The 12,477-nt window shown below is 33.5% G+C and overlaps 1 protein-coding gene across 1 annotated transcript; it reads left to right on the top strand.

The window, feature by feature from the left end:
* Positions 1 to 959: 959 nt before the first annotated feature.
* On the top strand, positions 960 to 12,176 carry LOC149083417 (uncharacterized). The gene is made up of 8 exons (XM_089236707.1): positions 960 to 1,180; positions 2,549 to 2,742; positions 4,462 to 4,573; positions 6,250 to 6,377; positions 6,519 to 6,630; positions 10,178 to 10,383; positions 10,507 to 10,621; positions 10,787 to 12,176. The coding sequence occupies exons 2-5, from the start codon at positions 2,638 to 2,640 to the stop codon at positions 6,546 to 6,548; spliced, it is 375 nt and encodes a 124-aa protein (XP_089092833.1). The 5' UTR covers positions 960 to 1,180; positions 2,549 to 2,637; the 3' UTR covers positions 6,549 to 6,630; positions 10,178 to 10,383; positions 10,507 to 10,621; positions 10,787 to 12,176.
* Positions 12,177 to 12,477: the final 301 nt, after the last annotated feature.

The following is a 12,477-nucleotide window of genomic DNA, read 5'->3' as shown; positions in this document are numbered from 1 at the left end:
AAATAAAGAAATTAATGCAGTACAATACTTATTATACTCTCACTTATTTTGCCGGATCGTCGTTGTTCTTTATAGAAGCTTCCATTACCCATCCATTATAGATGGCGCTTAAAGCGCGGGCGATTCAAACCAAAGCTGCATTAAGAAACTTACAAGCGGCTTTTGATTCAAACGGATAACGGCGTTTTTTCCCTTTGCGCAGTAGCGTCGTTGTCTATGTCTTGGATTATTTCCGATTACCTTTCGCTAGTTGTTTTTAGCGCGTCTTTAGTTTTTTTCGTTCCGAGCGTTAGGATTACACGAACCGGATTACATTTTCGTTGACCGGTAAGGCTGTATTCTTTTTATTTACTTTTCTTAGTAATATTCGTTATTTTATTTAATTTTCGTTATTTATTTAAAAGAATCTGGATACCCAGAAATAGTCCGGGTTTTAATATTTTTATACCTAGAATATACTTATTTGCTATTATTCTTTTTTACTATTTACTATTATTATTTACTATTTTTTATATCTAGAATATACTTATTATACTATTTTATTTTAGTCTTTTTTTCCGAGCTGGAATACAGAAGAAAATGGATATCTCTGATTAAAATATAGACGGGTAGCATGAGTTTTGGTCAGAGCTAGAGTGTTAATCGGAACAGCTTGTGTGTTGTTTTGTAACATATCAATAAAACCAAGAATGTACACTAAATGCTAAAATTTCTCCGGATTTTGGCAGAAAATTAGATTTTACGCGAGCTTTCACGTTGTCGTGGCGTCAATGATTACCGTCGGCGTTAGGGAAAACACCCGTAGAGGACAGCCGTAGTCATTTCCATTGAGAGTAGCCGTAAGAAAAAGTCTCTGCTACCACATTAAAAGCAAAGACGCGACTTTGTATTCGTAGCATTTATCGGCAATCATTTATCAGGGGGAAGCCCTTGGTTGCCGAAATTCCTGTATAATCGTTACTGTATTCCATTAACAGCCGCGCGGTAAACACCTTTTATTGTCCGCAGCTTTGTAATTTGAATTTTTTTAAATTGTTTCTTCGGATTAAACATCTTCAGAAAGAAAATACAAAACTTTAAACTATATACAGCTAAATATAAAGCTTTTAAGAATTCATATACCCAAGATTATCAATCACTGATAGCATCCACGAAAAGAAACAGTTATACTTTATGAACAGTATGTACATGTGATTTCTCTATTCTGCATGGAAAGACTGGCATAGAATTATATTCTTCTCAGGGGCAATGCAGAACCTGCCTTGTGGGGGGGGGGGGGAAGAATCTCCAGATTTCGGGATTTCAAAAGTTGGCACATCTGCTTGTAAACATTCTTCTGGGAAATTTCTAATGAATTGGTGAACGCCAGAACATCTTGTGTGTGCATGTATGTTTATATGTATATATATATACAACACATGTTTGGGATAATTTAGTCAGTATATGTTGATAATGCAACATAATGGACAATATAACATTTAGGACTTGTCCGATAAATTGATTAATCTGGTCGATTAACCAATCAGTCGTCAACCACAGTTAAAAATCTTAGTTAATTGATTTGGTCAATCCGATTAAAATTATAATTGAAGGTTTAAATTAATTTATTTGATGTAATCAAATCTCTTAAATTATGTTCCTGTATATGACATTTTAGATGAGTGAGAATGTTTGAAAGTATTTGAATCAATATTTTCATGGAATTCATCATCATGGGGAAGTATAAGTTGATTCAACAAAAATTGATGATTTCGGTTTCAAATTTGATGATGAACATCATAGTTGATTAGAGTTTTAAATCTGTGATGTCTGGAAAACTGCTTCATCCTCTGATCATTTCAAGGACTTGTGAGACATTATCTGGAACAATATACATGCTCCAAGGAGGGAAGCTTCTGTCTTCATATAGCTTAGTTGGTAGAGCATTTGTCCAGCAAATGAGAGACAGGTTTAGGTCCCTGTGAGGGCAAAGTTGAATTTTCCTTTCCTGAAACAATTGATATCTCTTCATTTAGCCAATCTGTTGTATTAGCAAGGGAAAGTGTCTTTCTACATATACATTTTAAAGGAGCAAACATGTCTGAAATACATAGCTGGAGAACCAGAGAGTTGCCAAATTAAACATTTCAAAAGTCATTGTTGAGGTCCAAGAGCCATTGTTGCCCCACAGTTTTTTCTTCCATTTTTAGAATTTGCCCAGCTCTGACAAATTTTTAAAGTAGACTATTGTTTGAGTCAAGTCCTTATTAGTGTATATGCAAAATTTGTCGTAATTAATCTGAAATTGTAGATTTATGCAAATCCATTTTTATGCAAAGAAAGCTAAAAAATCTCTTGCTTGGAAATGTAGAACTTGACAGACAAAAATAAGCACCCCTTATTATTATTGCAAATTATTCTAACTGTCAGTAACAAGCGACATCTATCATAATAGGATCCAGTATAATGAGGTTCTACTGCATATTAAAATATATATTGACTTGCAAATATAAATGTATTGCCTGTATTTTTGAGAAAAAATGAATGATTGTAATGAAATTAATTTTAGGATTAGTGAAAAGAATAGTCATTTATGACTGAAATAGCTGCATAATACTGGTAGAATTTACCAGAAGACCGGGCTGGTTGTTGAACTTCATGAAATGCTTCTTCCAAAATTCTTCTACTAGTGTCAACGGACTCTTCGTTCTTTTCCTGATGTACTCAGAGCTGGACACTTTAATGAAAGTTATCTCGGAATTTGTAAGTATACATTACAGTTTCCATTGCTTAGATTATTTCTTTCTGACAAGGGTGTAGTGGGAAGGAGACTTGGTTAGTCTGGTTTCCCCCCCCCCCCAAGGAGAAAATGACTGAAAAAAGGGAAAAAGATGGCAAAATCTATTGTTCTATCACTTTGTTCCCTCCCCCCCCCCAAATGAAAGTGGTCCCCCCCCAAACGAAATTTCTGGCTATGCCCCTGCTTTCTGATATTAGGGAATTAATAAGATTGTGTAGTGCTTTTAACCCTTGCAGTAGAATTTCCAATATATCTCAAGTTCTTCAAACATTTTCCATATCGGCAACTCTGAAAAATCTTGGGTTCTTAAAAAGCTCTCGTTCTGGCAACCCTGAGCCCAAATACTTCTGTAAGGTTTTCTTCTCCTGATAAATTTTTTTTCTTCCCCCTATCCTGTCAATCAACTGCCAGTAGAGTCAGAACAAAGAGATGTTCAAGTTATGACGATAATAATAGGAGAGAAACGATGTTTTTTCTTTCCCTTCGAGATAATAGAGTATTATTGCATACATCATAAGTAACAGAAAACAATAGATTTTCTCTTTGTTGTTTTTTTTTTATTAATATTATTCTCAGTTTTGGGAGAAAGTATTTATCAGCTCACAATCAGAAAAAATATTATTCTTGAAAATTAGTGGCAGTTTCTAGAAGGTTTTGGGCTTTTTAAGTGAAGTGTTGTTTAACATTTAGGAATAACATTGATACAAGTACAGACAAAGAATGCCAACAATTAGTTTATTAAATTAATCCTTTGTGTGTGTGTGTGTGTGGTCAATGCCTCCACAGTGGCGGCATTTGTAAGTTGTCTCAGAAGTTGGTGCTGCCAGACTGGTGGCATGATGTCATTCATGATTGTCTGGCGAGTGGCACAGCGAATGAGCCTAGCAGTGATGGTAACTTGTGGCCTATATTCATGGGAAAAATTGGCCAAAATTTGCCAAGTGGGAAATTTCTTAGCATTTGTGGGAAATTTTTGAGTTCATCAAACAAAATTACAGAAATTCGAAATGTATGTTTTATGTATTATAAGTATTATTAAACAACAAATAAGTTTCAACAAATTCCATGGTTTTTTTTTAATATCCATATATTTGCTTTAAATCACTTAGAGCATATTTAGCTTTTTGGAGTTATATCTCCCTGACTGGCTGGTACTCCCATCAGAGAAATTTTCTGATCGCAAAGGGTTAAACTCAACGAAAACATTAGTATAAAAGGAAGAACTAAAAGCTTATGTTTAGTTAAGGATCAAAATAAAGAGTAATGCAAAGCAATCTGTTGATTACGGTTAACATGCACAACGACAACAGCTAAAAAAAATTATATGCAAAACATAGTCAATATTGTGACAGTTTCAGCACCACAGGTGTAGTGTGATTTCTACTATGGCAGTTATAATGCAGATCAGGAAAATTTTAAACTGCTTAAAGGGTTAAGTAATGTGGGTGATTGTTTTAGCCTAAAAGTCTAGTGCTTTTGAAAAACAATAACCTGCATTTGATAACATCGATATAACAAGATTTTTTATTGTTTGGATTAAAAAGAAAAACTAAAAAGCAGTTCATACATCAATGTACTTTCAATCCCTGTTGATAGTTTTCAAAGAAAAGATACATTTTCATTGATTTTAGTATCTACTATTCTATAGTATATTTTTACTCTTTTCAAATTTGTATTTTCAGGCGTATGTGATACCAGTCTTTAATCCGTCTGAAGGTTCAGAAGTGTATAATAAACTTATACACACGTTAACTGAAATAGTTTCTCCAATGTTATCCATTGTGACCATCACAGGTAATTTAGGTTTTTAAATTTCTTTTGACTGGTATATGTAATCATCTATCTCAGTGGCTCCCAAACTCTTTTGAAGTGCAATCCTCACCCTTTTGATAAAAAATGTATTGGTGACCCCTTCTTGACAAGAATTTTATTTACCACCCCTCCCAAAACTTCATTTAAAATAAAATAGCGACCTCACACAGGTGTCCGCTAGCAAATGAGTTTTTATTTTATTTTTTCTAAATAAATATTGATTATTGTAGATGTAGGATTTTAATATATTATATACTTGGTGCCTTCCATACGAAAGTGAAAGTAAAATCAGAACAAAATCAAGAAATATAGGTACAGTAAAAATAATTTATTCCTTTCCAAAAACACTTCCCACAGATGGTTTATAATGGTCCCACCTTTCAATCCACTTTTCACAGCAAGTAAAGAAGGCTTTTTTTAATACTAGAACTACTACACTTTTAGTATACCAGGTGTACAAGTATGAAATGCGGATTTTTTTTTTAAAAAAAACACGTTAAATTCGGAAGAATGATAAAAAGTGCTTTATTCAAAGTATGCCCCATTGCTTGTTATACATTTCCCCCATCTTTCCTGAAATTTGTGAATACCACGCCAGTAAAAATCTTCCCCTTTTGCTGCAAACTATTCATCGAGCTATTTTTTCACATCTTCGTACGAACCAAAGCGCTGCTCAGAAAGTGTGTGACCCATCAATGCAAACAAGTGGTAATCGGAAGGAGCCAAGTCTAGTGAGTAAGCAGCATAGGGTAGAACTTCCAGCTGAGTGCTTCCAACGTGCCGCGAACCGCTTTTGCCGTATGTGATGGAGCATTGCACATTGGCCATTGAACATTGTCAAGGAGCATTTCACATTGTCATGGGGCATTGCGATTGGAAACAGCTTATTGACTAACGCCCAATTGCTCTGCGAGTTGTTTTTGTGTCTGTGTAGTATCATCTTCGTCCAACAATGCTTCCAATTCCACATCTTTTTTTTTTTGCGGTTTTCCATGTTCCTTGTCTGCAACATCGAAGTCGCCACTTTTGAAACACCGGAACCATCATTCACACGTATCTTGTGATGGAGCATGTTCACCATAAGCTTCTCGAAGTAATCGGTATGATTCAGCAGCAGTTTTCTTCAAATGAAAACAAAAAAATTAATGCTGTCCGCGAATGCTCTTTGTTCAGTATAACTTTCGACATATTGAACACAACAATACAACACTATGCACCCACTTTTCCAATTTATCACTCGAGCGCATCTGACACTTGTTGATGACACTACAAGATGGCGCAGTGTCAAATGTTTATAGCACAAACTGCATTGGTGCACCATCTGTTTTCTGAAATCCGCATTTCATACTTGTACACCTGGTACTTAGAACTGTGGACTGAATCAAATTGACCCAGACTTTAAAAATTGGTGTTCCATTGCCAAAACAGGGATTTGTTCTGTTCTATTTAATGTCATTTAATTGTGTATTAAATTACAGATAACCTCACTTGTTTATTGATAGATAAACTGCTTCAAAATTTGCTAAAAAATACTATAATGGGGTAAAAATAAGATTTTATGTATTGCAATTTGCAAAAATTTTTTCAGTTAAAATTTAATGAAAAATCTTTAAATATTTTGAGCTTGAGCAGTTTTTCTTTTTCTGTATTTCACTTAGAAAATGCAAACATAGTATCTTCAACCCCAAGTGATGCCAAAAATGAATGCATCTGGATTTCATCAGTTATGAACTCAGAATTCAGAACAATTAGCATAGCAACAATACTGCAAAACTTCGCAATAGTGGTAGGTATAGGCTAAATCATTTGTTTTTTTTTTATGTGTTTATTTGTGATTCATCTTTGCTCTTCATTTTAGACTGATCAACCATATTCTTTCATTATTCAAAATTTCATCTCACTTATCTTAGACATCTTATTATCACAGGTGCGAGATGAATATGCTTTTCCTGAATAGTATGAAGATAGTGAAGTCTCCTCAACGAATTGCATAGATTTGTTTGAGCTAGAAATAAAGAGAATAAAGAAAATCAAAAGAGGTAAAATATTTGATGTTAAATTTTTATTTTATAATATCTTTATTTCTAGGACTAGGATAATTCTTGGATGTACTTGAGTAGACTCTCGACTACCTGGCTCATGATTATCCGTCCTAGTTCAAAAATAATAGTAATTCAAATTAAATTCTCTGTAATGAAATGAGGAATAATTTACTAAGCATTCCAGGTGTAATCAGTTTGTGTAATCATTTTCAATAAACAATAAAAATAAGTTTGAATAATTTTTCTAAGAATTATGTCTATCATTTACGTTAATGTTTTGTTTATTTTAAAAGTGTGTGTATTCATACTGTAAACAGTGTACATGATTTTATATTAACTACAACAGACATTACAAAATTAATTTTAAAATGCATACAATATTTCTATTTTCGGATTTCATGTTTCTGTAATAAATTTATTATTCTTTTATGTATTATGGTGCATAAAAAACATTTTGGCCTGCATTAAGAGATCAAAAAATGTGAATTTGTGCAGGTTATGATATAAAAAGGTTGTGTTTAATGGTATGGGTGCAGTAGGAAGTGTGAGCCAGTGGCTGAAAATTTGAGGGTAGGGTGCCAAAACATTAATTCATTCTAAGATATCAGTGTTCAATGTTAAGAAATATTATTTTTCTAATTTTAATTGTGCTTTATTAAATTATTTTAATTGATTTATTCAGGAACAGATACAGTATGGTCAGCAATTTTTTTTCGGCGCCCGTAGTGTCGGACGGTCTTGGTGAATTTTAGTCTGGCTGTTGGACATGTTTGGCGTCAAAAAAGTCGCCAAAATCGCTAAGTGGCTGACCATATGACAGCTGTTCCAATGAATTAATTTAAATTGATTCGATTTTTTAATCTTTCCATGTCGGAGGTTTGATCTCATTCACACACCAATCGCCAATTGTAGGAACAAACAAAAAATATATATAGGGGTCATTCAAATACATACGGCAGCATTGATGGGGGGGGGGTAGATTTGCTGACTTTAGATGATGGGCGGGAGGGGGTTTGACCGATGTTTGTCTAGGGTTTCCGAATTCCCGCCATATTGGAGTTATCAGGAATGGGAAATTGTATTTCCTGAGAATTCAAGAAATAACTTATTTATTGTGGAACACAGTTTATAACTCAGTTTATGATTTATAATATGACGTTTAGGTTTGGCTTCAATAATTCTCTATACTTTTCAATGTTAAAATATTTCATTTATGCACCACATAACTTCAACTGCACAACATTTTCACTCCAACTTGAATCCTAAATTTTGGCAAAAGTGTCATTTCACTCAACTGATGCACGTAAGAATTTTTTGTAATGTCACTCAACATATCGTGTGCATATATAACACTGCAATTTGACAAATACATTTAATACACCTTAGATTTTGGTTTATAACCCTTAACAATAAAGGGGAAAAATATAATAATAGAATTTTGCAATGATAAAGCCAATAGATTTTTAGAAATCATGTTTCAAACTCAAGTAAAATGTCAGAGAGAAATAACATTCTTTATAAAACACCTTTAAAACTTTCATTCACAGATTACTTAAGAGGTAAGTAGTAATTAGTAATTTTAAATTTCTTTCAGAGAGAATACCCTCTTATTTTCCTACAGTTATCAAATGGCATTTCACCGTTTTTAATTTTTCTTATTGTGAATATTCTAATTCTGTATGTCAGAGGTAAAGGACTCCATTGTATGAAAATGTCCATTTTCATCCAATATTGAGATAATGCTAATAATTAGCAGGCAGTGCTTTCGTCACACTACATATAGGTATAGGGACAGTAAATCCTTTTTCAATAAATAAAAAAGATATTAAAAGTTAAAACGAAGATTTACTACAGATATATTAAAACAAACAACTGCACAGAGAAACATACTGTACTGAAAAAAATCTTTGAACTGTCCTGTAAAATTCCCTTTAGTGACTGCTTTTTACCTCTGGTATACAGAAATTCAGACTGAGCAAGGGGGAAAAAAAGATATATGTATATCTTACCTTTTCTTTAGCTTCAATTCTACAAATGGCTGTCACTATAATATTTTCATAACTATGTCGATCAAATTTTTACACATCCCTTTTATAAAAGTAATTATTCATATGTATTTTGCACAAAATAACAATTAGAGAATTTATTTTTTTCAGATTTCATTTTCAAATCTGTCCCCAATTTTCACCTGATATCAAATTCACCCCTGGTTTATTATCTCATTATTACCTTATTATTAACTTGGCCCCTCCTCAAAGACTTGTTTTTCCATGCAATCACTTCATGACAGAAAATTTTGACAGTGAATTTGTGACCATTAAAGACCATTGGCTAGCCTCCTTAAAAAGTGTAGCTCTCTTCAAAATATCTCCTCAAAGACAGAAAGCACGCTCCCTTCTTCTCTGGGCAAATGTTTGAGAGTTGCAGTACAACTGTGAACAAATTATTCTCCCACTTGTATAATAGTATTTTCGGCATTTAAAAAGTTGACAAGGGTCACCCCGCTTGGAAAAAAAGATAATGAAAAATACTGGAATCACACACACACTCTCTCCTAAAGTGGGAGTGTTGCTTTGGACCCTTGTCCAGATGTGCAAATTTTGATCCTGTACTGATCTTTATCTGCCTTGATGATTGCTTAAAAAATAGGATGTTATATCAGGGCTAAAAAGTGTATAGCCCCTGGGAATCCTGCTTTTTTCACATTTTTGGTCTCTCTACTTACAATTGGGAAATAGCCTGTCATTGTGATGAGGACAGGAAACTGAAATGTGCTTCTAGGAGAGTACCAAACTCTTATAAGTCAATGCTTCTTTCCAGTTCTTATCTCATGTTCATCTGTAATGTTCTCCAAACAGGGTCAAGGAATATTTCCCATTGATTTTTTGGAATATTTTTATACTCCATTGCAAGTATTACTGTGTTGCAATAGTATTTTTCCTGAATTCTTGGGAATTTTTCTCTCGGTCTGGTATAAATGATACCAGAGCCCGGCAGTTGAAAAACACTGCCCTAGACCACTTTGTAATCTAGTGGTCCAGGGTGCTCACCCCTCAAGTGAGAGAACGTGAGTCTGATTCCCCGCAAGGGCAGTTGGATTACCTTTCATTCCTGAATTTGTATATACACCAGCTAGCTGTTGAAAACCTTCGTATGAATAGTGAAATCATCCATAGATATAATTTACCCATAAATTAGAGTCATATTTCACTTCAGAATTTTTAAAATAAAATAGTTATGAAATCTGTAGGATATATGTATTGCCTTACATGTATAACATTAAATTAATATTTAGGCTTTTCAGGGCATTAAACAGATGTTTTGAAATTCTCTAGCGTGGCACAGGCCTTTATGAAGAGCTGCCCCTGAAGTGAGCATTTATAGAACTCTGACCTGTCCTTTTGCCATGTTGGGCTGGATAGTTGGGAGTCTACTGTATTACTAGGAGATAAATCTTTTCCACTCTCTCTGCTGTATTTATTATGCATGTTGTCATGAAGAATGTATATATTTTTACTTATTTGAATTGTTTTTATACTTTTAGATACTATTGCCAGTGAAGACACTAGAGTGTTATTTTGGGATCAAGAAAACTCTCACCTGCCCACAGCAATGATGGCGAACATAAAGAGTTATGTGGATTCCATATATTCACTGTTCAGCACCAATCGCTATAAAATGAAAGCTATTTTTTCATTATTTGACATCTCCCGGTTTCCACTTGATTACATTAGAGCTCTTTCTAATAAGGTAATTAAATTTGAAATATATATTTCATTAATTAAATATATTGTTTTATTGTAATATCTGATATATTTGTAATTTATAAATATTCATTTTCATTAAATTTTCTGCTACAATTTGTATTTCCAGGTAACTGTCATTGTGACATCTGGAGCTAATGAAAGTGCTGACCTGAAGTTGATGGATATCCTACGTGACATCAGTAGGAGCGTAAAAAAGCCATGCTCATATGTTATTTGTTCTGGTAGGTTTGATTTTATTTTTATAAGAGGGTAATTATATTATTAAAATAAACTTAATTTTGTGCTTGTCATTTGCTTAATATTCTTCTCTGCATTGAATTTCATCATTTTTTTCAAGAATTCCCACTTGTTTTATTAATCAGTCCTTTTTTCATACATTTATATAGGTGATGGAGATTTTAGCACAGAGTTTTAGTTTAACCTACAAAAAAAAAAAAATGGTGCGAATATTATTGTCATTTATCCCTCTGCAGTGCACATGGACTTACTGCAAGCATCAACTCAAGCCTGTCCATTTTGGAAAAATTTGAAAATAATGATGTAATTAGTTTTTTTCCTTCACATTTTGTATGTTCTAGATCTGCATGAAAACTACTGATTTTACATTTTTTGTCTTGGACTCATAAATTCAAATTACATTTTGTTCTAAATCATTCATACATTTCCTTATAAAAGTATTTTGTTGTGTCAAAAATACATTGTGTCTGGCACATGAAAAAATTTTTTTTGTCTTCGTAGTGTTCATGTTCACACTAAGCGTGATGTGTGATTGTAAGAAATTCATTCATTTTTTTTTTTTGGCTTTATAATCAAACAAATTTGTCAATGTATGTTCAGGGTTGCTCTCATGAATATTTGCTCAGTAATTTTATTTTCTTTCGTACACAAAAAGCAATGTAAGTGCTGTGTCTCTTTGGGAAATATTGATTGATGAGTTGCCTAAAATCTCTTTTTCAAAATGGAGTGTGACCATAAAGTCTGAGCATAAATGAAAAAGAAAAGAAATTCGAGTCAAATCCTTCATAAGGATAAACGAAGCAACATTTTTTTTTTGTCCTGTCAAATGGACGTATGGTCAAACTAACCAAGCTCTCTCCAGTGCAAACCTTCTTGAGACTTTAACATTCATTGATCATTTGTATATCATAAAACGACATGTCTAGACAATGAAATGTCATATGAGAATACACAAATCATTGAAATATTGTTATACACCTCCTTGAAATGTTTGTCACAACTCTTAAAGATTTGCTTTGTTATGTTGTAAGCTGGTGTTGTGACTTTTGGTGAACAGGAATCCCTTATACCATGTTTTTCTCACTGTAACTTAGTTTCTTTAGAAGCTAGAGTTTGCAGTTATCAAAAACCACCCGAGGTAAACCCCTGGCAATCCAGTTCGGGCCAGTTTGTTTGGGCACATTGTTCGTTTTGTCTGGCAATAATCCGGTTCGTTCTACGGTTGAAGGTAGGGTCTTTGGCTGTGGAGCAAGGATTGGGATCCAGAGGTCGGGTTACTGCAACTCGCCCAAATACCGATTTACAACTCATAATGGATTCCAGCCAGTTCACCAAATCACAGCATCCCCTAAAGACTGACATTGTAAAAAAAAAAATTTTCTCTTCGTTCTGTGTGTATCTTTCATATTGTCAATATAACAATTTGCATTTGCCTGACCACCGAGACAAAGTAGAAGAGGAAATTTACTCACAAATGTATAATTTGTCAAAATGTAACATTGTTATACCAAGAAAATAAACATTTTTTTTCAAATATCATTTGTTTATAATGTCAGCAATTGAATATTAATCATGTGTGTTGTTGCTTGAGTATTCCAGGAAAAAAAGAGAATTTTTCTGATGACATGTAAACATAAGCAAGTGTGTCGAGTATGATTGAGGACAATCAAATGAATCAAAGAAGTCGGTTTGTAGATTTAAAATTTTGTTCGTTTGTTCTATCTGTGAAGTACCAGATCACTGTTGTGTATTCATGATTTCAGTGTTTGTTCCTTGAGAAGTAGTTTCGTTTTCATTGATGTTGTCATTTCTTTTAAGTTAGTTTCATGTTCATGATGCG

Source organism: Pholcus phalangioides, unplaced genomic scaffold, assembly GCF_987345545.1.
Source record: "Pholcus phalangioides strain wild (caught in Gottingen) unplaced genomic scaffold, Ppha-v1.0 ptg000009l_1, whole genome shotgun sequence".
Taxonomy (NCBI): Eukaryota; Metazoa; Arthropoda; class Arachnida; order Araneae; family Pholcidae; genus Pholcus; species Pholcus phalangioides.
This window is presented reverse-complemented; position numbering and strand designations above follow the sequence as displayed.